Source organism: Pollicipes pollicipes, unplaced genomic scaffold (assembly GCF_011947565.3).
Source record: "Pollicipes pollicipes isolate AB1234 unplaced genomic scaffold, Ppol_2.1 Scaffold_4881;HRSCAF=5763_pilon_pilon_pilon, whole genome shotgun sequence".
NCBI lineage: Eukaryota > Metazoa > Arthropoda > Thecostraca > Pollicipedomorpha > Pollicipedidae > Pollicipes > Pollicipes pollicipes.
This window is the reverse complement of record NW_023596576.1, coordinates 47,329,673-47,355,661: the sequence shown is the minus strand read 5'-3', so window position 1 is coordinate 47,355,661 and position 25,989 is coordinate 47,329,673. Positions and strand designations below refer to the sequence as shown.

The following is a 25,989-nucleotide window of genomic DNA, read 5'->3' as shown; positions in this document are numbered from 1 at the left end:
TCACATCCCTGGCGAGTTCGTGCCGTCACAGGTGGGCAGGACCACCGTTCGCCGCAAAGCACGCGGAGGCCGACCGTGTCTCGGCCGTTCCGTCCCGGCCGCTCACCCGGCGTGGAGGTGACGGTGGAGGTGACGGTGGAGGTGACGGTAGCGGCGGGGGCGGCGCCGGTCGTCGTGTCCGCGCCGCTGGCGGCCGGCGCTCCGAGCGTCTCCTGGAGCAGGCGGTCGATCTCGCTGGGCGTGGTGTGGCCGCTCCAGAGCTCGGCCAGCGGCGCCGGCGACGGCGGGCGGCGCTGGACGGCGGCGGCCGGCGACGAGTCGGGTCCCAGCGGCACCGGCCGTGACACCTCCTCCACGGCCTGGCCCGACACACGGCCACGTCACAGAAACACACGGCCGGCAGACAACCGCGCCACAGAGCTCTGTCCATACCACGGTGCGAATGGGTTCACGAACGGCACACGTAAAAACACGGGATCGAAAAAGGCTTCTGGCTTGTCGGAGGACTCTAGCATCCCACGACGACAACTCACTAAACAGGCAGAGCATTGGCAGAGATCTTTCGAAGTCAACGTCGGTACGGTTGCAGTCAGATGGCGATATGCTGTGTAGTTACGCACCCGTTGCGATGTAATGTGAAGTCATGCACCCGCTGCGATGTAATGTGAAGTCATGCACTCGTCGCGATGTCATGTGAAGTCATGCACCCGTCGCGATATAATGTGAAGTCATGCACCCGCTGCGATGTAATGTGAAGTCACGCACCCGTTGCGATGTAATGTGAAGTTATGCACCCGTCGCGACGAAATTTGTAGATAAGCACCCGTCGCGATATACTTGTAATAATGGCGGACAATGTGAAACACGGTCGGCACATTTTAATACAACAAAACCGCGCTCAGCTCTTTCAACAAAACAGAGCCCTTTCAGTGAATGGAGCCCAGCCAAGCGGTGACACACACTGCAACATGTCGGGAACTCCAGGCGGGGAACTCTCCCACGGGCCAGACCAAGGACAGCCGCGGAGCACTGATCAGCGTCTCACCGCAACACCCCACCGTAGACCGCGCGAGAGCTGGAGAGCGCGGGTCGTCCTCGCTCAGACGCCCCGGAGCGAGGACGACCCGCGCGTCCTGAGAAGGATACCGACAACAGCCAGACGCTCGGCGCAGCGCGGCACGCCTGCCAGATCGGGCCCGCTCGCGCCGAGTGGCTCGCGCTGGGCGGCCGCGCCGCCGCTCACCGGCTCGGCCGCGTCCATGCTCTGGTTGCGGAAGACGGCGTGGCCCAGTTCAACCAGCTGGTCGTTGACGTGCAGGTCCGTGCTGCCGTTGGTGTCGCACAGACACAGGCTGACGCAGCTCTGTCAACACGGGTCCGGACCGCGCCCAGTTCAGTGCGAGGCGACCACACAGGGCCACAGCCACCACACAGGGCCCACACACACCACAGCCACCACACAGGGCCCGAGTGGCATGCCTGCGGCCACTTAAATGGTGACCAGTTAGTCGTTGGGACTTTCGGGCACTTCACCTGTGCGATCATTTTGCGTCAATCCGTCTAAATGGCGGCAACAATGTGCGTTAAGTGAGGAAAATAAACATCCCATTTCACATGGAAGCAGGCGGGCTGATTAAGCAGCAGAGAGCTAGAATCGCTTTTGAACGAGGGTGGGAGTGAAAAATTCCATCGCAAAAAGACCGTGCGGGAGTGAAAAAATCTATTCACAAAAGACGGAACCTATGAGCTCGTGACGCATGCTCCAGCAAGCAAGGACATCTATTTCAAGTTGGCATAGACGTAGTATCAGAAACCTGACAAAACTATTTCGTTTTTTGACATCTTAGATCATTGAACTGAAACAGAATACATTAACACGCGCTCGGGTGGGGTGGGGGCAAATTGACCCCCCCCCCTCGGGGGCTTTTCCCGAACGGTTTTTGAACAGCGCGGCGTGGCCGCGCCACATTTTGCATAGCTGTAGAAAATTGCATATTATATCGTATGACATACCACTTTTGGATGTACCTTGTAACGTCGCTGACCTATGACAGGTCAGTCAGCACATGGTTTCAGCGAAGGCAACTTCTAGGGAATTGTTCAATCTGATACAACAACGGAATGTTTGACGAAGACATAAACATCTGAGATGCTTTCTTAGGCACCGCAAATATTGAATGAGCAAATTACGTTGACCAAAGGTCAGACATGATGGTCAGACCAAGGTCAAAACCAACCTGATTTATTACCCTAGGGCTTGCTGCATGGGATAGTTTCTGGTGCTCATTTCGAATTTATTGACAGCAGGAACCGCATCATACATTTTCAATTGACTTCTTAGAGGTCAGAACAGACCACTGACCTAAGACGACCTGGGTCGAACGTATTGTTTTAGGAACATACTGCCTAGCGTAATCTTTTTCGCTTATTCAAATGAAAACGTCCCGTTGGCGCCGAGGATCAAATGTCATGGATTCTTGTTACCTTGGCCCCGTACATTTGTATGGTTCTTGATGCTGCGTGATGTGCAGTAATGTGACCGCGCGCAGTAATGGCGCCGGTGTCGCGGCTGCTGTGTGTGTACGGCGCTCGGGAGCTCGCCATCGTAATTATAAAAAATTCGAAGGTAAGAGCATGAATCTACCTGTTTTGTGATTATTTAAGATATGTCCTGCCTTAAACACAACGAATGGTGTACAACGATTTTTTCTAACGTTAGGTAGGAAAGTACACCCTGGCCACTTGATGCATTAGAACAGAAAATGGCTAATTCTCGTTACCAATCATGTGTTGAAGGCAGGCAAGGTAAGCGATTACTTGATCCGCGGGAGACTCACCGGCTTCTTCCTGCCCCCCAAAAACAAAAATTCAGTACCTCTTGCGTGGTCTGCTGACAGACAGAGTCGTCCGACTCAACCCCTAAATATAAGTATCAATCATGCCCAACAACCTTAGAGATGGAAATGCGAAACAAGTAAGAGGTGCGTATGATAAACATATCTACAGCGCAGAATTTCGCCATGAAACACCTCTGTATTGGCTGCGTTAGGTCTGTCCCAAAGCTCTACATGGCAGCATATTTTAATGCTGCCATAAGGAGGCCGCATAAGGTAAGGCTATTTTAAGCCTAGCCAGGTAGCATTGAAGTCAGAAACTCGAAAAGCTTGGATTTATCCTTATTGAGCACCGCCACGAACCAAGAAAACGGTTAACCGAAGGTTTAAGAGGCCAAAAAGAGCGGGAAATCTAAGTCCCGTGCTTCAAATTGTGTCCTTCATTCTCTGTGAATTGTTCACGCCTGGGTGCATGTCAAACATGTTTGGGCGGCTGGCGAATTAATCCAATTTATGTATGAAATTTGTACAAGCTTGCAGTTGGAGCTTTTTGCAGAGAAATTTGTAAACATTTTAGGTAGCAGATGGTACCTTTAGAGGCAATCGAAAAGGAAGGAAGAATAAATTGGTATCACACTGGTATGATACCAAGAAAAACATAAGTAGCTAAATAAATATAAAGACTGGTACTTTTCTCGAAAAAAAATTTGTAATTGGCTGAGTTGACTTAAAATTTGTCAATTTAAGTGCCCAAATGGTGATATTCATCTTGTAACTTTAAATTAAAGGACATTTCTTGAACTTTTCTCTCCTGCATTTCGGGAGCGATGCAATTTGGTAGTCAAGTTTCCTCGGGAAAAAAGAAGTACGTGGAGTAGAATTCTCTACCAGGCCTTGCTGGTGTTTGCACCAGCCTCTGCTTTCGTGGTATGGTGGTGAGACAAAAAAATAAAAAATAGGGATGCGTGACAACCTTGTATTTGGCGCACAGCTGCAGACTGTGATGCATTTTGTAAACAAACCAAACTTAATGTGTGCAAGCGGCTGGGGTCGCTCGGGTTCTTGGGCTTGGAGGTACCTGGCGCCCTTGCTCTGTGGATACATGGACATGATTCAGATGTCGCTGAGGTAGGACATAGCCATAGGTGTCCTGGTTCTGCGGAGCCCCGTTTATGCTTGGTGGTTTCAAGTGAGCTCGGCTTTGGATGACATCTGAAAACCTCAAAAAGGGAAAGAGGGGTTTGGCATGTGCGACTAGACAATGTCAGACAGGAGTGAAAAATTCACATAAGATATGGGGAAAAGGAGTGAAAAATTCATGCTCATAGGGTGTTGCTTTACACCTAAAGTCGGCAATTCTAGGACACTGTTAAGCAGAATGTTTTGCACGAGAAAATGTAACACCCTGCTCCGCAAAGCTACTAACAAAGATCCCACACACAAGGACAACCATGATTATACGAATTAAAAACACCCATCGCAACGCTGCAACGCCGACGCCCCGGTGGCCGCGTGTGCCCCATCCGATCAGCAGCAGGCGCGCGCTGGCGGCCAGCCCAGACCAGCCAGCCGTGGCCAGTGGGGCCGGAGTAGTGCGCGGCGGCCCGCCCAGACCAGCCAGCCGTGGCCAGTGGGGCCGGAGTAGTGCGCGGCGGCCCGCACAGACCAGCCAGCCGTGGCCAGTGACGCCGGCGCAGTGCGCGGCGGCCCGCCCAGACCAGCCAGCCATGGCCAGTGACGCCGGCGCAGTGCGCGGCGGCCCGACTCACCGGCGATCTATCCAGCACCATGGCGTACAGGATACGGTTCTGGTCCACCAGCGAGAGGAACGTCTTGGAGGCCTCTCGCGTCCAGCCCTCGGCCGCCGCCGGCAGGATGTTGGCTAGGCGGCCCTGCGGCGCGACCACCGCCGAGGAGCGCGCGTCCAGTTATGCGCACAGGGTGATCGCTGGCACCGGCACCGGGACGGCACCGGAGCTTGCACACGGGGACTTGTCGCGAGGTGGACATTGTTTGCGTGGACGCAGTCCAACACCAAGACCAATAAGACCAGCAGCGGTGGCGCAGCTGGCATACACCCTTCCAGCTCTATCCGCTCCAACATCCCGACACTCGCCGGACTCTTCATGAGCTCGCTCCACCCAATGCCAATCCACGCCGTCCAAATTCACAGAAATGTTACGTTAAAATGGCCTTAAAATTATCAGCACAGACGGAAAGGAGACGTCTTAAAAGCAATAATGAACAGCCGAACGGCCGGCCACCAGGCGGCGTGCCGCGCCGTCTGGCGCCGACCCTGACCGCGCACTCACCAGCAGGGCCTGGGCCGGCAGCCGGAAGAAGTCCAGGGGCAGGAATCGCAGGAAGGAGCGCGGCACCGTCCCCACCGAGCCGTAGTCCACGTAGAACACCTGCAGGACCAGCGGCGCAATGTCACACAGTGCAATGCAAACACGGCCAGCAGGCTGACCCCAGCTTCTGGCCGACCAGAACGCCATGCCGACCAACAGAATACGCCTGATTCCTACTGCAGAAAACTGATGGCCCACGAAGCGAAGCGAAGCGAAGCAAAGCTTTCCCGGCCTACTTCAGCCAGCGCAGCGGCGTACCTTGACGGGCTCGGGCGCCGGCCGCACGTCCGTGATGACGGCCCGGTGGTAGCCCTGCTCGCCGTAAGGGCAGGCGCACACCTGGCCCACCTGGACGGTGGCCTCCGGCATGCGGTACTTGAAGCCCAGCGCCGTGCAGTAGGTCACCCTGGCGGCGGTCGGGCGGAGTCAGGCGCGCGCGCCGACAGGCCCGTCACCAGGCCCGCTCCCTCCCGGCCAACGACCCGGCCCGAGAACGGTGGCCCGCTCAGAGGTGGCCCGCGCCGGGGTGCCGTGACCGCGACGGTAAGACAACCCCAGCCCCCGTCCGGGTTTGGTTCTCAGGGTGCGTTGATGGCACGAGTCGCCAGTTCAATACACAGCACGTGTTGGACTCGAAAATGGTCGTGTCTGGCCGTTTGGTGGCGGACATGCGACCCGAAACCGGCGCAGCCGAGCAGCTGAGAGCCGTCAAGAACGTCAGCGCTTCGTCACCACTGGCCGATGGCCTTTGGATGGTGAAACCAGAAAAGACCCGAACATCAGCTTCCTGTTTAGATAACTACAGGTGTGGCGGTTTCGTCGCCTTTAGCGGCAAGACACTTGTTAAGTCTAACAGCCTGTCAGAATAGCTTGCCCTCCCACACTTCAACCGCAAGCAGCAGCCAGCTGACGGGCACGGACAGCAGCAGCAGCGGGAAAATGGCGCGCGCGCGGCGTCTCACGCTGCTTACTCCATCTGGTCCATGAGCTTCTCCAGCGCCTCAGCGTACTCTTCGCCCACTAGGTGGAACCAGAACTTGTGCGGGTGGTACACCTGGCGACAGGCGCGTACGTTAGGGCTCGCACGGCTCATAGACAGCGGCAGACATCCCCCGCGCGGCGAAGCGGGGCGCGAGCTCTGGCACACAACACAGTGATGGCCTATGACGACGGAGCAGGCACATGCAAATATTATAATTCATCCACACATGAGATAGTTTGGTTCGTTTCAAGAGGGCCGTCTGACGAGTCAACGGTTGATATCAGAAGGACAGCTGCATACACATTGCCCCAATCTACCGGCCCGTTGGAACAAAACGCACAACAGAGAAAACAATCCGGAAGGAAGAGTGGTTGCCTACACACCAGACAACACATTACATCAACACCAGCACGGAAAACGAATTGACTGAAACGCATTTCTTTATCCGCGCTTCGTACTGATATGAACGATACCGAAGGCAAATGCCCTGACTATGACATACAGACCAGCGTCAGAGACATAACCCACACACAGATGCCACCAGCCTACAGCGTGGAGACATCAAAGTAATGCGACACAAGGCAACGGTCAGTCGGGCGGCCTGACCTCCGCCACGAAGATCTCCAGGTTGTACTTGCCGGCCGGGACCTCGGGCAGTTTGACCCGCTCGAAGCTAAGGCTGGGACCCACGGCGTCCGCCGGGTACAGCACCTGACCCATGGGACGGTCCTGAGGGCACCGGCACTGAGTCACACCACAACCGCTGCGGAGGCGCCGACAATGAGTGACACCCCAACCGCTGCGGGGCCACTGACACTGAGTGACACCACAACCGTCGCAGGGGCACTGACACTGGGTGACACCTCAACCGCTGCTGGGGCACCGACGCAGTGAAACCACGACCGTCGCAGGGGCACCGACGCTGAGTGACATCACAACCGCCGCAGGGGCACCGATACTGGGTGACACCGCAGCTGCAGCAGGGGCGCCGACACTGAGTGAAACCACGACCGTCGCAGGTGGCACCAATGCTGAGTGACACCGCAGCTGCCGCAGGGGCACCGATACTGGGTGACACCGCAGCTGCAGCAGGGGCGCCGACACTGAGTGAAACCACGACCGTCGCAGGTGGCACCAATACTGAGTGACACCGCAGCTGCCGCAGGGGCACCGATACTGGGTGACACCGCAGCTGCAGCAGGGGCGCCGACACTGAGTGAAACCACGACCGTCGCAGGTGGCACCAATACTGAGTGACACCGCAGCTGCCGCAGGGGCACCGACACTGAGAAACAGCACAGCCCTGGGACGGCCCAGGCGATAACGACGTGAGTAAGATCACAGCCAGGTACGCGGACTGGGCCAGGGACGGGCCTGGGAACGACACCCAGCATACGCGTACTCTGACCCGACACGACGGATCTCCTCCGCCCAAACCAGCCAACTAAGACTTTGGCCGGAGCGGGACGGTCCCGCCGGCCGTACACGAGCGCGGCTGACAGTCTTCAGCGGCACACCGCTCGCGCCGGTGCCCTCTCCGGTGCTCAGGCGTTTGCGTACCGGCTGTTTGGGCACGATGGGGTACAGCTTGAGGCCCTCGCCGGTGTACTTGACCTGCAGCACGTCACCGGTCAGGTGCAGCACGAACGTCTCGACGGAGCTGAAGCCCAGCGACAGGTACGGAAGCCGCTCGTTGCAGCTCATCTGCAGGCGGGGAAGGGGGGGGGGGGCGGAGAGCGGGGTCAGTAACCTGGGGTCGCGCCTCGACGCAGGGGCGTGCAGGGTCTGCGCCGCTGGGCACGCACCGGACCGCGACATGCTCCCAACACGCGCGGAGACGTGCTAACTGCAGGGTGTCAGCGGCGAGATCCACGCAATGATGCGCTTCATCTGAAAGCCGGTTTTATAGCGGTAACATAGCATCTTCATCACCTGGCATCGTACCTAAGTGGCAATGGCGTAGCTTCGCCGCTCTCTGTCGCCGCTGGCATGATAGATTCCTACGCCAAGTGACCCGAGAGACTGACTACGTCTTTAAATCCTGAAGATATTATTGCTCTCCATCGCATCACGATCCACAATTGCCAATACAAGTGCTCCACACGAGGCACGTTGCCACTTGCTGCTGCATCTCACATGCTCGCGACTGGAACACGGCTGAGGAGGCACGGCACCTGGTAGTGGTCCTCTAGACTGGACATGCGCAGAACGCTCACGACTGGAACACGTCTGAGGAGACACGGCACCTGGTGGTGGTCCTCCAGACAGGACATGCGCAGAACGCTCACGACTGGAACACGCCTGAGGAGGCACGGCACCTGGTAGTGACCCTCTTGACTGGACATGCGCAGAACGCTCACGACTGGAACACGCCTGAGGAGGCACGGCACCTGGTAGTGACCCTCTAGACTGGACATGCGCAGAACGCTCACGACTGGAACACGGCTGAGGAGGCATTGCACCTGGTAGTGACCCTCTAGACTGGACATGCACAGAACGCTCACGACTGGAACGCGTCTGAGGAGGCACGGCACCTGGTAGTGACCCTCTAGACTGGACATGCACAGAACGCTCACGACTGGAACACGCCTGAGGAGGCACGGCACCTGGTAGTGACCCTCTAGACTGGACATGCGCAGAACGCTCACGACTGGAACACGGCTGAGGAGGCACGGCACCTGGTAGTGGTCCTCTAGACTGGACATGCGCAGAACGCTCACAACTGGAACACGGCTGAGGAGGCACGGCACCTGGTAGTGGTCCTCCAGACAGGACATGCGCAGACCGTCTGGGAAGGAGAACAGGATGTCGCGGATCCTGCTCTTGGCCTCCCTGAGACACTCGGCGCCGTCGCCGGCTTCCTCCATGAGACCTGCAGCAGCCGCGTGCGGGCAGGCGTCAGCAGCATACACACAGCAGCCGCCAGACGACTCCCGATCAGTCTCATGTGCAGCACACGCCCGAGCACAGCGGCTGGCAGAATCACACGCAACACAGTGATGACCCTGTCATCGGCACCCCTCATCACAGCTACCATGTGCGGCCGCAGAGCGCGGCAGATGATGCGGGGGCGGGGAGGGACGGGGCAGCCGCCTCCACTGACCGTCGTCAGTATGCGTCTGGTCGTTGACGAAGTCAGGCAGCGGCTGGCTCCGCGTGAACAGCAACCAGTCACCGAACGCCACGGACTTGATGATGCGCATCGGCAAGCGGGACACAAGGTCCAGCACGCTGTGGTAGCCGTGCTTGGCCACGTCCAGGTCACGGCCCGTCTCCGCCTGCCGCCAGGCGCACGGAGCTTACTGAGGATCGCCAGCCGGACAACGGAAGTGTTTATGCCTCGCACTTTTGACAAGGACTATGTACTGAGAAAAGAGCGCCTCGATGGCAGACACGCAGTCGGGAAAGAGGAGGTACAGTGCATTCGAGCCCCACATGTCCGTCCGAGCCATTACCTTATATTCTACAGGAAGCTTGGAGCAAAGGAGGCCGTTCGGGTGCTTTTCAACAATAGTTTGTACTGTGGCCGACAGCGCGTTCAAGAATCTTTCCCGCCTTTCTGAAATACAAGGAGATTGCGTGTGAAAAGCAACACAAAAAGTGCGAACTAATGATACGCCCGCTGAACGGATTCGAGATACCGTGACACTCCGAAGTCACATTACAGACACACCCAAGGGCCTAGGCCAGGTGCGCCGTTTTACTGCTCCGCGGTGCGCGGCGTGGTTGTCACACATATCGGCAGGCATGAGGACGAAACCAGGAGTTTGGCTTCGAAGTCGAATCCAAAGCCACGGCAATGACATGGAGCTGAAGTTCAAGCTGATCTCAGTGACCTCGAAGTTTGGACCTGCGAAGCCGAATCCGAGGCCATCAACTTCACATTTTCTAAACGTGAAGCTGAATCCAAAGCCGGTGGAACTTCGAACCCGCGAAGCCGAAGTCGACCACTCAGCTGCTTCGAACTTGGAAGCGCGAAGCCAAAGTCGAACTTGTTAAGTTAAAATCACGAGGTCAAAGCCGAAGCTGAAGACTTTCGATGATGTGTTGGTGTAACGAGTAGAGCGTTTGTCACACACAACGCTTCGGAAGGTTGATTCGCCGGCCGTCGTCAGATGTGAACTGATCCTGAGAAACACCGGCTGATTTAAGGTTTCAGCCATGTATAAGTCCCACCCCCGAAAATTTCTGCGGCATATTAGGGGGACAAGAATTGGAAAACCGCTTGTTTGCGTATCTGGAAAATCGAGACCGCAGTAGAAAAACACGCACAAATGCCCCAACCGGCAGTTCACGGTCTCATGAGGCAAGAGTCCGAGCCATAGCTCCGAAATTGCTCGAAAACGAGGCGGAAGCCGCAGCCCAGTATAAAAAATGACAAAGCCGAAGCCGCAGCCATCCGTATCAGATGGCACGAGGCCGAAGCCGAAGCCGAGCTCAAACATGGAAATGGCTCAAAGCAGAGCTGAATACAGACTGGGCTTCGCCGCCACGCATACAGCTCGGGCATTCCGGGTTTGTCCCACTATTGATCTACTCCTGTGCATCCGCTTCTGACCTGGATTCGTGCAGGAAAATATACAAACCCATCCCCGTGCCTCACAATGTAGTCAACAAACTGCATCACAGATGATCTGAAAGGAATGAGCGTAGCATAACAGCTGAAGATATCGAGACAGGCATCAGATCAAGGGCGGATCCAGGGGGAGGGGGGGGGGGGGCGTAAGGTCATGAAGCCATGATTTTCCCCGCCCCGCAAACGGCCAGATGCATGCTGTTATCTGCATGGACCGTCATGTTTCTAACAATTAATTGCGTACGTTTCTCGTGAGAAGTCGACTGTTGGTGGATGGGTGACCCGTTATCACACTGGCATTTCGAGAAGTAACTTAACCCGCTATTCTGGTAACTGCGTCCCCTAGTGACGCGTTAACTTCACCACCACGCTCAACCTTACCTCGGCGCGCCGAAAGACGATGTTGGTGGTCTGTGTGTGTTAACTGCGTTCCCTAGTGACGCGTTAACTTCACCACCACGCCCAACCTTGCCTCGGCGCGCCGAAAGATGGTGCTGGTGGCCTGTGCATGTAAATTCATGTTACAGGCTTACTGTGGATGTGTTTTGAACTTTTCTCGTCTTGTTCTTATGTCCTTTTCCGTAATGCCATGTTGCTAATTTTCATTTACATCCCGTTTCGGTTACGCGCTATTTTTAAGGGGAGTGTTCCACATTTCCGTCGGGTTTTGAACTGAACTAGCCATCTTGAAGATCATTCGGTGCAGCTCACAGCCCTGCCTATCTTAAGACCTAAACCCCTCCAGATTCTTAACTACATGCCAACGAAGATGAAGAGACTATGTCAGAGAAAATACGTCAAGGTCACCTTGGCATACACGACGCCATAATAAGCAGGGTCCCAGCTGAACCCCATCGTCCGCCCAGGCCACACCGATACTCTGATACTTGTCCGACAAGCACCCAGCTGGTGCCCAGGTGGTGCCCAGCTAAGTCGTTGGCAGACAGCCTCGGCTGTGGCTAGGCTGCAATCCATCAAAAAGGAAAGTCGCAAAGGCCATCTGGGAGGGGGGGAGGGGGGGGCGGTTGGCATCCTGTTACTGCCCATCCAGTCTGCCCGTCTAGGGCCCGGCCGGGGTAACGATAAAATGCTGGTTGGGGCAGCGGCCATGACCCGACTCGCAGGGCCGACGGCAATACCGCCTTCACGCGCGGCCGACCTGCGCGGCGGAAGACTGGAGAAAACACCATGGACCGGGCCGGCTGTGTCAGGAGCGGGGGATGGAGGAGCAGCAACGATGGAGGAGACCTCAGACATAGCAGTGGCGTTTGTCCTTTGGCCTTATTGGCGTGATGTCGACTGACTTGCACAGATATCTCACGGCTACAATACAGTAAATAATGATAACCAAACAAGTAAAAGCGGCTCGCCAGCTAACTAAAAGTCTACGGCCACACAAGCATCCAAGCACTAAACCACAGTGCAAGCACGGAGGTTTCGTAACGTAACTTGAACTACCACAGTACCTCAAAGGCACCATAACTGAATTCAAGCGGCTGAGCCTCAGCAATGATCTCTATGTTAGCTATGAACTCGACAAGCGCGGTGGTCGGCAGCAAATGTCAGTACCAATTTCATGAAATGCATGCTGAAAATGGATGCTCTGGATGCAGCTAGTTTCGGTGAAGGTACGACAGACAAAACATTGTGCGGTATTTTCGTGCAAAGAGTTTGGGGTGGGTGTAAGCAATGAGAATGGCGTAACCGACCCCCTCCCCCCCATAAAAATGCCAACAAATGGGTTTTCCCCGAAAGTGGCTGACTTTCTTCTCGAAGCTGCGGGGGGGGGGGGGGCGGGCGGTTGCTCCCAAGCTGATTAGGAAAGCGTACACCTAAGGGCAGGCTATGGACTATGCGCGTTTGGGACCAATCTCGGGGTCAGGGTTTGACCGTACAAGACCATAAATGAAATCAACCAGTTTCGCATATGTTTAGCGACATCATCTAAGAATAAAGATGTAGGATCCTTCAGTTTTCTACCCGGATTCTCCATTTCACAGCGCCCACCATTTAGCGCAGAGACGTGAGCATGGACAAAAGATCACAACAGCGAAGAGAGACGGAGGAGACAACAAAAGCACGGGGTGCGAACGCACCGCTGGCCAATGGTGCGCGTCCTTCCAGCTCTTGGTGCATGCAGATCCAAGGATGCGCTCCCTTGTGGTGCACCAGTCGATTCACCGTAATGTTGCGGCACAATGAGCGGGTTTTCATGCTGAGCGCGGTTTCGATGTACGCATCATAAGTATTCGAAAGTACTGTCATCTCTGTATGTTTGTGTCCTGTCACTAATTACAGATGCGCTTTAAGTTCATGTGTAATAAGAACAGGTGGACAGCTAGCTAAATAAGCACATCATCTTTTCTACTATGCTAAACTTTAAGTTCTTGACAGCTCGACCAGGATTATCGACGACATGCTACCTTATGCAGCCACTTCTTTTATTTTTTTATTTTTTCATTTTCATCATTTTCATCTTTTTTCATTCTCCCACGCATTCAGTAGACCACAGGTCCAGCCTACCTTTCCCCAGGTCAGGAGTACCCTGGCGGAGCTAGTCTGCCGATTCCGCAGACCGTCCAACAGCTTCATACCGAGTACTCTGAGCTTCCCGCTTGAGCACCATCTCGCGGAGCATGGCCATCTTCAAATCGTCCTCGGTCTATCAGAACTCTGCATCGAGAGGCCTGGCTTCCTGGCGACCCATGACGAAAGCTTGACGTCTTACTTTCCGCACGATTACCATTCTCGCGTTGAGCTCATTCACCACGCACTGCGAGTAGCGTCGCGTTGTCGTCATCTTGGCGTTGTGCTCGGCCAGCAGCTTCGTCTTCGTCCTCATCCTCGTCTTCACATACGCCAGGTCCATTTTGCTCACGGTTGCCGGCGCGGCGGCCATCCGCCCTGCTATCCCGGACATCCGGACATCCATTCCTTCGTCAGAGCAGCCTGACCTCGGCCGCCTTCTGGGCCGCTTTTTTCGTAAGAACTGGCTCGGTGCCAGTACTAACTAGCCATTTGTGCCCGGAAGCCCTTTTCTGAGAGTGCACTCTGGCACAGGGAGACTCACTGATCATGAAGTACTCCGCGTAGAACGGTTTACTGTGCAAACCATACCAGGAGTCTGGGAATACGAGACCGCCCAGTCAGCATCGTCTCTCGTCAGCCAGTACAGCACGCGCTTGCTCCGCGCATCAATAACTATGACTATGACTACAATGACTACAGAGGGAGACCCCGGTAACCATACTATCAGTTCCACGTGCATACTAATTAACTCGACGTCGCAAATTGCATGCATTACTGCATGGCAAGCGCTCTCAGCTTTATGGTTATCCCTACGGCTGTATTACCGTGACGAGTTGAGCTGCGACGTTCTTCAAAGAACTAATCTCGCCAACATACAAGCCGCAGCTGACGTGCGGGATTCTTCCCTACATCATGCAGGGTGGTACGCAATGGCTGGTAAACCATGGCTGGTGCGCACTGTCACAGACACCGCTCCGGTACCCCTAGCACCGCTCTACTACCCCTAGTACCTTCAGTGCCCCTAATACCCCTAGTGCACCTAGTACCGCTAGTGCCGCCCCTCGTTCTGGCGGGAGGTCAATTTCACCCCTCTGAGATCTTGGAAACTAAGACAGGTGGACACCAAAGTCGCAGGGTACGTTCGCTGGTATGTGAACTCACGTCTGTCAACATTCGAGGCTCCTAGGTCATGACCTGAGGGTCAAATATGATGAAACAAGATGAAACTCCGCAGTGGTGTCCAAAGCGCCGCAGACCTCATGCCACCGCCGGGAACTTAGACAACTGTCTTAAGCAAAAGGTCAATAGCGTCCATTTCACCTTGTTTGACCCTGGGAGGGTAAAGAAGATAAAAAATCTGAGAGATCACTGCTATTCTGTCATTCGATTAAGCGTCAGGGATTACTGCGGCCCCTGTTATTAATGAATTCCAAATGAGCACCAAAAATTACCCCGCGAAGCAAGCTCTCGAGTAAAAGAGCACGTTGGCCTAGACATTAGTCTGGCCCTCATACCTGACCCTAGGACAATGGGATTTGTTGCAATTTTAAACTTAAATTTGTTTTGCCTGAGAGACTATCTCATAGATGTCTGGCTTCGTCTAACTGTCCGTTTTCGCATCAGATTACACGATTCCACAGAACTGACCTTGACTAACAGCCACGGGCTGGCCTTGACCTGCCATCTGTCAGTCACCTTAAAAGGTAAGTATTATTTCTACACCGAAAGATCTGCTATTCAATGGCCTACAACTATGCGAAGTGTGGCGCGGCGTAGCCGTGTCGTACGAGAATCGTGCATGAAAAACCTTCGGTAGGTCAAACTGACCCCGACCCGAGCGCGTGTTAATGTATTACAAGTACATAGATAAGACGGTAGTATTAATCTTATTGCTCGGAGAAAACTAGGAGAATGGAGATATAGTTGGGTTGACATTTCGGCAACATGCCTTTATCGAAACAAAAGCAGAGGTGAATTCACTTCTGCTGTTGTTTCGGTAAAGGCATGCTGCCGAAATGTCAACCCAACTAAATAGGAAAACTGTGTCGTCGGATGCAATCTTTTCCTCTTTTACGCATCCCAATTGGTTTGTTTGTTTTGTTTCTTTATTAGAGCCCTTTCGACCAGAAATAACCATTTCAGGGCCATGGGATAAAGGAAAATGGTTAACGGTGGAGCAGACTCGCATGCGCCTGGGGGGCAAACCGCCGGGCTTTAACCCGCGCATGAGCGCTAGGCACCCGGTCGGGGTCCTCTCCCACGGGGCTCTCGGCCCACTCGTGGCTGACGCATGCAGCCTTCCCCGACAAACGGGGTGTCGCGAGGATCCAGGATGTAGCGAATTAGGGGATAACAGGGACGGATGTTTAAGTATCCCAATATCTATAAGTTGGTTTGTTTATCACATACGATGCTTGCTTCAGTATCCTCCACTGTGGAACATTCCCGTTCATTTCCGTTCAGGAGGTTTCTCTGTCCCTGGTCAGGATGATAGCTCTCGACCGGACGCACCACAATTCAGCGTTCGTCTTTTACGTTGTTTGAAACAGCCCGGCCCTGGCGCGCAGTGTACATGAGTACATGATAACCTGTAGGAGGTATATCGGCATTGGGAATCTGCCACATGGAAACACAGCCCTGAATCCCCTTTGGCGTGGCATACCAGCCCGACGCAACGTTAGCGAAACACCGGCCCAGACCGATCCGTTACGACAGGGGAAGACGGGTGCGGGAGGGGGAGGGGGGGGGGACAGGGTGATGGATCACCATGAATGAACAGTCAGACCGCAGTCCATCAGCTGTAGTGCTGTCAGCACCTGCACAGAGTGGCTGCCAGGCTGTGATAAAAGGCAGCCGGAGCTTGTAGTCACTCGCCGCTCACGAGTCCACACAGCCGTGGTGTTCGAGCGCAGAGCTGCGGTCATGCACAATCATGAACGGCGTGCCTCCAGTGAGCGATCCACGCCGGTCCGGCTAACGCCAGAAATTCATATAAGTTGCGGAGAGTACTTCAGTGTGGGAAAAACCTCCGTTTTCTGGTGGATGTGGCACCAGGAAATTTTGTACTCCAGGCTCTTGACTGGTAAGAATGACAATTTTTGTATTCCAGACAAACGCTGCAATCGCCCCACAAAGCAGACACCATTGCAAATGTATGAGCCTGAGTATAAGTACCAAGGCAGACAGTTTTGCTTTCTTGATAGCCAGGAGGGTGCATGAACTTTGCTTTCATAAAGTGAGTTATAACTTTTATTTGATTTCCCGGGACCAAACATATGGAGCACCAAGAAATGGAAACAAGCATCTGTAATCCTGCAGGATCTGGCCAATCCAGGGCGTTCATGTCAATGTCCTTCATCATTGTATTACATGGGTCATATGTACTTGTACGAGCCTATGCAACTCCTGAATGGTGATGACAACTCATGTGAATTACTTCTGTGGGAATGAAATAAACTGAAATATGAAATGTGCTTGCTTTAAGTACCTACCGCTGCCACATACCTCGCATGTCACTACCTGTGGGGAAAATATATGGCGCACCTGAGTAAGTAAGACCGCATTCTCCACGACGCACACACCTACCGATACCTTTCAAGAAACGGACAAACATATCACGGCTCTGGCTCCCACCACGCGACGAACCTATCGCCTCCCGTACCCGAAACCAAGGGCATTCCAGCCTCCTGCAACTGGCGAGTGCATTTTCGAGCAGTGAAGGTCCGCGTCGCAAGACGCCTACAACAATATTCGTCCGACCAGAAAACCACTAGCAGCACCAAAATCATCGATGGCACATTTTTTTCAACTAGGTCATTCAAAGACTTGCCGAGCAAGAATTTCAGCATGCCAACTATGCTCTTAACTTACCTCATATTAAGATAACATGCTAGCGATTTTACCAAAGGACGTGCATCTTGCAAACAGTGGTGGAAAAATTCCAAAGATTGCAGCATTGCACATCCTTTTCAAAGTGCCTGTTTCATTCCTGCTCCTGCCATACGAGCCACCAATCACCATCCAGCTTGCAATTTAACTAAAAATCATAGCATTCAAACACACCACATATCGGCACTTTTGAGATAGAATCATGACATGAAATGGCACCCAAATATCACTTTGTGGGAGGCACTTTTGGTGGTAACGAGTTCTTTTGGGTTCTGAAATGTCATCGGGAATTACGTTCCCAAAATGGGAGTTTGTGGCATGCAGCATTCCAAAACTTATTACTATTGTATAAATGATAGTACGTCAACCACTTTTTCAGGAATCAGTAAATGCCGGTCTTTGAAGATTCGAGGATATCTTACTTATTGAACAACGGTATCACGCCTCCAGGCTCAACCAGTACCTATACTTGTAAGATAGAGATGGTCCATAACCCAGTGGGAAAAATCGCAGTACTTGGTTGCCCTTCTCACAATGGGGCCTATGGGGAGACCCGGGGAGAACAAGCCGGAGTACAAGCCGGAGAACAGCAAGTTTTTAGCAAAGTTAGCCAAATTGAATTGAAAATTACGTGTTTTGGTATCGCCCAGATACGGGCCGTCCTCAGAGGGTGTTGAAATGGCATGATATGCCTTAGAATGAGAAATATCTATAGATTTGTAGTACAGGTACTGCATTATCTCGGCGTTGTCTTGCGCCACCAGAAGATAATGTATATTTGTAGGTGGAAAATAGCAACTTGAAATGCATGACTGTAAAGCTCCATGATTTTTCTACCACAAACTAAACAATTTGTGTTGGTGCAACTGCATAAATGGCTTTTCTTAGACTATTCATCACAGCCTGTCATTTCAGGACCGACCCGTGGTTCTTGTACTTGGTTGCCCCATTGACGAGTGCTAGAATGCCATCACAATTACCCTGTTTACATGGGCAGCTGTGATTCGAATTAAGCCGGGACCCGTCCTCGATCCGAATTATCCGGCCCATGTATACACTCACGCGCCGTTCCGCTGATTCGAATCGTGCGCCGGAGGAAATCCCTTCCCGTGAGAGGATCAAATGTCTGTGAATGCGCCAGAACTCCTGTGCATGGTTTGGTTGTTTGTCTTGATGTGGTGGGAGTGAGGAGGGTGGAGGGTGAGTGAAGCTGCTTGGGATCATGTGCATCGTAGTTGCGGGTTTGAGGTATTCAGTGAGGCAAAGTGGAATTGGTTGTCTTCAATTTTCACACAGCATGCATCCACACTTCTAAAGTTACTTGGGATTTAGCTTTGGACTGCTATTAAGTCATTCCAAAAAAGGTAAATAAATACTGGAGGACTCATCTATAAGTGTTTACTGCTGCAGGCTGGTACAGAATCACCTTGGTATTACCTGCTCTACCTACAGCATGGTGGGTAGGTACATTGGTACTAAGATCTATATACAACATTAATGTTAGGCTTGGGTTTTCCATGTGGGATCTAATATGAGGCTGGCCTGTTTTCAGCCTGTGGTCATAATAGCTGTGACCTGACAGGTGGCAATGCTGCCATGTTCCTTGCTGTCATGCATAAGGTCTTGCAGTGACACTATTAAAATTGTCCCTACATAGGATTATAGGGAACTTGCAGAAGAGGAGAGGGATAACAGGAGGTGCAGGAAGAGAGGAGGAGCAGAAATGGAGGAGGAGTGGAAGGAGAAGGGTGACAGAAAGAGAAGGTGAGGAACTGAAAGAGGAGAAGAGCAGAAAGAGAAGGATAGGAAGAGGAACACTTTTGGTATGTTTATATTAATTATGTAAAGGCCAAAAGGACAACATGTTAGTGATGTCACATACATAAGGCTTTCATAGTCAGTTGCAGCTGCCCGAGACTCATTAAAAAACCAGGGTGTGATGCACAGTAATTGTCTGCAATTCAGTCTGTCAGTGAGCAGAGGATGCACCTGATTTATCATTTTGATATTGTGTAAGTTTGCATGTAGATAGGTAATGATAAGAAACTGAGCTTTGTATGGTGCACCTGTGAATGCATATGTATAAAGTTTTGTTGTTAACCTCTTTAACTGTATATTTCTTAACATGTACCATTACTTGATCTTTGCATGTGTAGGTGAGCTAGTAGCACTACAGGGATATGGATGGGATCAGTGTGGTACCCTCACTCACAAGAAGTGCTCTGCTCCACTGAAATGCAAAATTGCATGCTGACACTAATTTTTGCCAGAAAAATGTTGGGAAAATGTTGACCCATTAAAGGCAGTATGTGATGTACTCCAAGCAAGGCCCATTGTGCAGACACTCATTCCACATTAGACAGACCTTTGCTTTCAGGCAAGTTTGTACTCCGACCACACAAAATACTTTGAAGTTTTCCTAAAAGCACAGAAAAAATATTGTGTAGGAGCGTGGCCGCTTCGCAAAACGTCAATGGAAAATCGCCTGCGTACAACCACAACGTAAGATATTCATAATGATACACAACGACTCAAAATATAATCAACAATGCAACTCACAAATCACAAAACATCACAGCTGCTTCATGACAGACAGAAATTTTGAAAATAAAAACCCATGCCCAGACGAGAAATGGGTATCAAAACCATATCCGATCTGTGACACAACGCAACAACCGCCAAACTGTACCCGAACCCCAGCCATTCGCCCAGCAGCGTTGCTTGTCCGCATCAGCAGCGCTGCCGCCTAATCACAGGTACTCGAGTAGCGCGGCCATCTCCTGCAGCCCAGAGCCGCCGTCTTGACAGGCTGCTACCCTGCTCCTGATCTGATTCAGGATGGCCATTTTCATGGTGTGTTCAGCCCTCCTGAACTCGGCCTCATCGCGCGCCGCCGCCTCCTGAAGCCGCGCCTCTGGCGAGCCGAACCGCATCGCGACCTCCTGGAGGGTGGCCATCTTCAGGTCATGCTCCTCGGCTCTCAGAGTGGCGCTGAGCCGTATGGCTTTCATCCTCTCCTCGTGCTCGGCAATGAGCATTGTCATCCGCTTCCCGTGGTACTGTCTGCGGAGTTTGGCCAGGGTTGGATACTTGGGCGGCACCGGAGGCGCCGGCTTGTTGCCTTGCCGTTTAGCTTTCTTGCCAACGGAAAGCGGTCGTTCTCTTTCGGCGGGCATCTTATCACGGGAAGCGTCTGCGTTCTTGACCTGCTTGTAAGGCCCCTGTGCCTCCGGGGAGACGACTCCCGGGAGGTCAGAGTAGGCTATTGCATTGGGCACCTTTTCTCCAGAATCTGAAAACACGGAGGGTCGCGTCTGTCGAGATTCTGTACTTGAGCAAGATCTAGGGACGACCAGCACTGACCTGCGCTAGCGCAATGTGCTGAATTTTCAGCAAAAGTCCGTGACAAATCGGCACTAGCCAGCGGCACCGGCACGTGCCGGTGCCGCCGATATGATACGGCACATGATATGATGAACAACAGTGCCTATCATATCATGGGTTAACGTCCGAGCACATCATAGCGACAACTCCCAAGTGGCATGACCAGGACACAGGAAACAGCGACCGACAAGCGAATAGGGCAGGCGTCATTTCCCTTTGGCGGAGACCAGGTCCGCACTCCCACGTTGCTCCTGAACACTTCGGTGGCTAGCACTGGCGAGATTTTCGAGGTTGTCTTATCTTGTCTCAGGCCTTGACACCACGCACTGCTGTCTCCAGCACCAAGCACTCGATCCCCGCCACGCGCATGGTTCCTCATCCTCCACAGCGGGACGCGGCGGTCCACCGATCTGCGGCTGATCTTGCGTGTCACCGAGCCGTGCAGCGTCACCAGCTACCACCGCCTCAGCGCCGCGTCGGAGGCAGCGCGGGGGCGCGCCTGCCGCGTCTCCCTCAGTCTTCCACGTGCCGGTCCGTGTCTCGCCCTGACGACGCTCACCCGGGCTGACACGCGCCCTGGTCAGGCCGGCTAGCCGTCACCGGTGCCGGGAGAGGGCGGCTTCCGTGCGGCTGGCCGCCAATGAAGACTGAACCCACCGCGCAGAGGCCGCGCCGCCGCTGGTAACCTCGGAGGGGCCGCGCCCACTAACCGGCGGCTGATGGTGCGCACTCGTCGGCGTACGCTATCGTGATCGCTATTGTCATGTTCCAAAGGCGTTTATATTACATAGGTGCTACGCATCTATCATTTCGCTGGCGAACGCTGTCATGCATTTAATACTTAACGGGAAGCTGCCTGATACCGACAGCCGACAAAACTATTAAATGTCAGTAGGTAGCAAACATTGTAACGATTCATTGTAATAAAATAAAAAAATTACTCTCCAGAAACATCAGTTTTGCATGTACCGTATTACGCGTTTCTGAGCACGGTTCATTAATTCGATGACTGAATGTTTGCCTTGCCCAGTTCATCGGACGTCCCGTAACCAAGCACGGACAAAGCGTGTCTCTTGGGACAAGACAATGTAATCCGACAACGGCGGTCCACTGTAATAATACAATAATGCAACGATTGACAAAGTGGTACTTCTTGAAAAGAAGCAAACTGTCAATTCATCTGATGGTAATTTCGCAAGAGTTATAAAAACGGCCTGCATGCGACGCGGCATGCGGAAGTCAAATACCAATGAAGCCCAGCAATTTGATCCTCAAGAAATGTGTCGTCTGTCGGTAGCCAGAAAATGGAGCGTCAATACGCAGCATCCGGATTGGACGGCACATCTTGAACATGTACCATGCAACATAGCGGCAATCTGACGGAAGGGTGTCGTCAAGCCGCCTCGGCACTAGCGGGTTCGTCAATGCTCCAGTGGTGGGCGCACTACCGTGCTCGGCTGCCGCACCTTTACACTTGAGAAAGACGAAACCACTCGAACAGCAGCATTGCCCCGGGCGCTACGCCGGGAGTTACATGGCCCTCCAGGGGGAGCAAACCCTCCGGCCCCGCTCATTGCGCACGGGTCCGATCTCATGAATCCGTGAAGTCCTCCGGGGCCAGCTCACAACGCTGCAACTAGCTAGGATATCTGGCCGGTGCTCATATTCATGAGACACCGGGCCGGCGCATCAAACCGCGTCTCACGAACAACCCTTCCGAACACCCAATACGCAGCTGACACCCGACCAGCCGACAACTCGGCTCATGCCATTCCGTCGCTGCTCACTCACCCGAGCTGCTGATGCTCTTGGAAGGCACCGGACTGGCGACCCTGGCCGCCACGTCGGCTGGGGACGGGTCGCCGGCTGGGGACGGGCCGTCGTCGGGGGGCGGGCTGGCGCGCTCGTCCGGTGACGCCCGCTCCTGCTTCGGCCAGCCGGAGCGTGGCTTTCTTGACTCGTTGTCGGCGGCTGGAACCCAACAGATCGGTAGACGTTGGAAAATGTTCGTCATGTGCCACGTGCGGTAGTACACGGGATGACGGTCTGGGGGACATGGCAGCTGCAGCCCTGAACAAATGACTCCCAGAGATAACGGATTCAGATGCGGAACCGTGACAACAAAAACGCTTTTCGTCGAATGATACATGCTGAGTTACTTATTTTCCTGGATGAGGGCGAGTAGGGGGGAAACTTTTAAATCTTTGGCGTGGCCTTGGTCCAAAAAATACAGTGGCGTGGGACTCGGTGATCAGTTTCTGTCATTTTAGAGCTCTAGAATGATAAAAGCTGGGCCATTACGTCAATGTAGCAAATGTCAACATGTTAACATGTCAACAAATGCCGACATCGCAAACGACTAATAACATATGAAGATACGCAAAAAGTCGATGGAATAAAAATACACACAGCCCCATCATCGACGATCGATCGTTACGAACGAGCAAAATGAATGAATGAGTGAATGCATACACACGTGAAGAAACGAACAAAGAACAACCAAACGGCGACGTGAAAACGCTAAGGACTATAAGGCCAGCATGAAACCGACATCAGAAAGCAAACAACGCAACACATGAAAAAATGGAAAACAGGCGAACATCTGTGATAAAAGCTTATTCTCATCATTTTCTCGTAAGACGATGTTGCAAAGACAAAACCATGCCAGCGCAATACACGCCGAATATTATCTAATAAATGCACATGAAACAAACATTATGTACAAGTCCTCATTTCAGTGCGTTTTTTACGAAGCGACGGGCATGCGAAAGTGCTGCTGCAACCCATTCCAACGCAGCATGACGTTTGTGGCGCACAACCGCATTCTCCTAAGATAATTCACCTAGCGACTCGATACCACTGACTACCCATGCACATTCGTTTTGAACGGTCATGGATGATCACCGCGCACCAGGAGACCGAAGTGCAGAAATGCGCGTGGCTTGACTCCATCACCATGCGAACACACCCAGATGTTTCCAAGCAAGTTACCATTACCTGTCACGATGTCAGCACAACGACTAAAAGAGGCCAAAGTAACGTTACAACATGCTCCGGACCACAACCATATCTGTCACGAATCTGATACGCATGCATGGCCGTACCTTGCTTCTCGCGTGAACGCCGCCGGGGACGCGCTCGTTGATCCGAGCGTCTATTAGCGGACGCTGACGACCGAGAACACGCCGACCGTCTGACTTTAGCGACATTCGCGCTATCTCGGCGGCGTTTAATCGACGTCCACAATTTTGGTATGCACATTGCTTATAGCTACCAATTCCGCAACAGGAAAAAACAGCCTCCCCGGCCTCAAAATGCTAGGCAGCCATACCTTAAGATTGGGATTGTGAGTTGTGAAGAAATGATTGCGCAATACAACAGCGATTCGTGCAATGGTCTTATTTACATCAAGCATATTACCATTCTTAAGATTGCACCGCACAGCAAAACAATTCTAACTCAACAATACGGTGTCGGCAGAGCCAAGTACCGCGCACAAGACTCGAGCAGTCATGCACCTTCACAACATGGTCGCATCTCAACAACGGCTGGCCACCTTGATCGGTTGCCAGCTGGCCAGCTTAGTCCAACCAAATACTGAGTGCTGTTTCCTAAATGTGAGCCCACATAGCCTGCAGCAGATAGTACGATAGATATAATCCATCTTCTAATGGGCTAAGGAGGCGGCAAAGCCACTATGTAATGCGGCAAGAGGTGCAGTCTTTTGGCAACTCGTCATTTCGACATGGTATTCGGTCGTTCGCTACTTAATTCGCAAAGTTTTGCACTCATTTAATAAACCTACTGAACAATAGACAACCACCCAATACACCCGCAAAACTTTAATTTTGTGCTCCGCCCGGTCACCCGATAGTGCACGACAGCGCAATCTTGCCTATCATGCAGCGAGACGTCGCGCATCAAGCCCCATCGCCAACGAGCGACGCTCCTGCGTCCCTCAAGGCACGCCCAGAAGCGCCCCCCCCCCCCCTCCCCATCAGCGGACGAAGGCGGGGGGGTGGGGGCACGCCCAGGAGCGCCGCCCCCCCTCCCCCCCCCCATCAGCGAACGCTGGCGGGGGAGGGGCACCCAGGAGCGCCGCCCCTTCCCCCATCAGCGGGCACTGGCGGGGGAGGGGCACGCCCAGGAGCGCGGCCCCTCCCCCCCCCCCCATCCCCCCATCAGCGGGCGCTGGCGACGACGCCGGTCCACTCACCAATGAGCGCGGGGGCCGGGTACACCTGCAGGCCGCGGAAGGAGCTGACGACGCGCGCGATGTGCGGCAGATGGAGCAGCAGGTCCGCGCAGCTGCGGTAGCCGCGGCCGGCCCAGTTCAGCGGCTCGTCAGCGTCGTTGTCGTGCAGCGTCTCCAGCTGCTCGATGGACAGACCCTCCTCGCGGCCGAGCAGCAGCTGCGCCACGCGGCCCGCCACACGCGCCGGCACCGGCTGCGGACTGTCGGCCGCCGCCAGCGCCGCCGCCGCCGCCGCCGCCGCTGCCGCCGCCATCGCCGCCGGTTGGGGCGCCGGGGCCGCCGCCGGCGCCGGCCGGTGCTCAGGAGGCTGCCCCGCCTGCTGCTCGGTCGCCGGCCGGCCCCGGTACTCAGCGGGCTGCGCGCGGTAGGCGGCTGCGCGCGCCAACGGCGCACGCCGCATGCCGTAGCGGCAGAGCACGCGTGCCATGGTGCCTCGCTTCTGCGACGACTTCTGGCGGTCGACCATCTTCTGGATGTGCGCGGTGGAGCTGTCGGCGACGGCCGTGACCAGCACGTCGCCGTCGGGCAGCACCTGGCAGCGGCACACATCAGGGATCGACCGCAGGAAGCTGCGCGCTGTCTCGAAGCCCAGCTGCCGAAAGGGCAGCGTGCTGAACACAAGCGACTGGTAGTCGCGATACAAGTCCTGGATGGTCAGGCCCGACTTGGACGAGATCAGCAGACTGCGGATGTCACGCTTCACCTGGTTCAGCAGCTTCTCTCGCTCCTCGGAGGACGCCATTACGGTGCCACCTGGAGGGGGAGGGGCAAGAATTATGGCATCAACAGCCATAGGCAGATGTCAAGAAAGTGTGGGGCGACCAGTGTTGGAATGTACCACTGTCACCATTATGCTGACCCAGAAAGTGAGCCCAAAGTACCCTGCAATGTGTGCAACTAACACACTCGTTTGCTTGCTGATGTCTCTATCCAGCTTGTCTTTATGTCGTGAAAGGCACTTAACACTTTCCTGGCCACATGACTTTTGCTAAAGCACTGCTACAGACCCAAGGGAATACAAGGTATTCAGCATTAACAAAAGGAAACTTAAAAATTTGCAAGTGTTTGGTTAGACAATAATGCTGTTACCTTATTGTGTTGGGAAAGGGTTATTCACCAAATAACAAGTAGCTTGCTCTCTCAATTAGTGACAAAACAGATGCACAGCACAATGTATGATAACGATTCAA

The 25,989-nt window shown here is 53.7% G+C and overlaps 1 protein-coding gene across 1 annotated transcript; it reads right to left on the bottom strand.

Annotated features, from left to right (window-relative positions):
• Positions 1 to 24,965, bottom strand: LOC119100487 (tudor domain-containing protein 5). The gene is made up of 14 exons (XM_037223577.1): positions 24,761 to 24,965; positions 22,336 to 22,515; positions 9,623 to 9,726; positions 9,271 to 9,445; positions 8,918 to 9,039; positions 7,728 to 7,871; positions 6,774 to 6,896; positions 6,157 to 6,239; positions 5,444 to 5,591; positions 5,147 to 5,245; positions 4,604 to 4,726; positions 1,244 to 1,363; positions 185 to 359; positions 1 to 8 (listed from the first exon to the last, which is right to left on the bottom strand). Exons 4-14 carry the CDS (start codon positions 9,368 to 9,370, stop codon positions 1 to 3), a joined length of 1,245 nt encoding a protein of 414 aa, XP_037079472.1. The 5' UTR covers positions 9,371 to 9,445; positions 9,623 to 9,726; positions 22,336 to 22,515; positions 24,761 to 24,965.
• Positions 24,966 to 25,989: the final 1,024 nt, after the last annotated feature.

Excerpts from the sequence above, each read along its gene's own strand:
- LOC119100487 (XM_037223577.1), bottom strand. The coding sequence starts at position 9,370 with ATGCGCATCATCAAGTCCGTGGCGTTCGGTGACTGGTTGCTGTTCACG. Across the intron at positions 6,240-6,773 it reads TGGAGATCTTCGTGGCGGAG|GTGTACCACCCGCACAAGTT; the intron begins GTCAGGCCGCCC and ends GCCTGTCGCCAG. Across the intron at positions 4,727-5,146 it reads TGCCGGCCCAGGCCCTGCTG|GGCCGCCTAGCCAACATCCT; the intron begins GTGAGTGCGCGG and ends GTCGCGCCGCAG.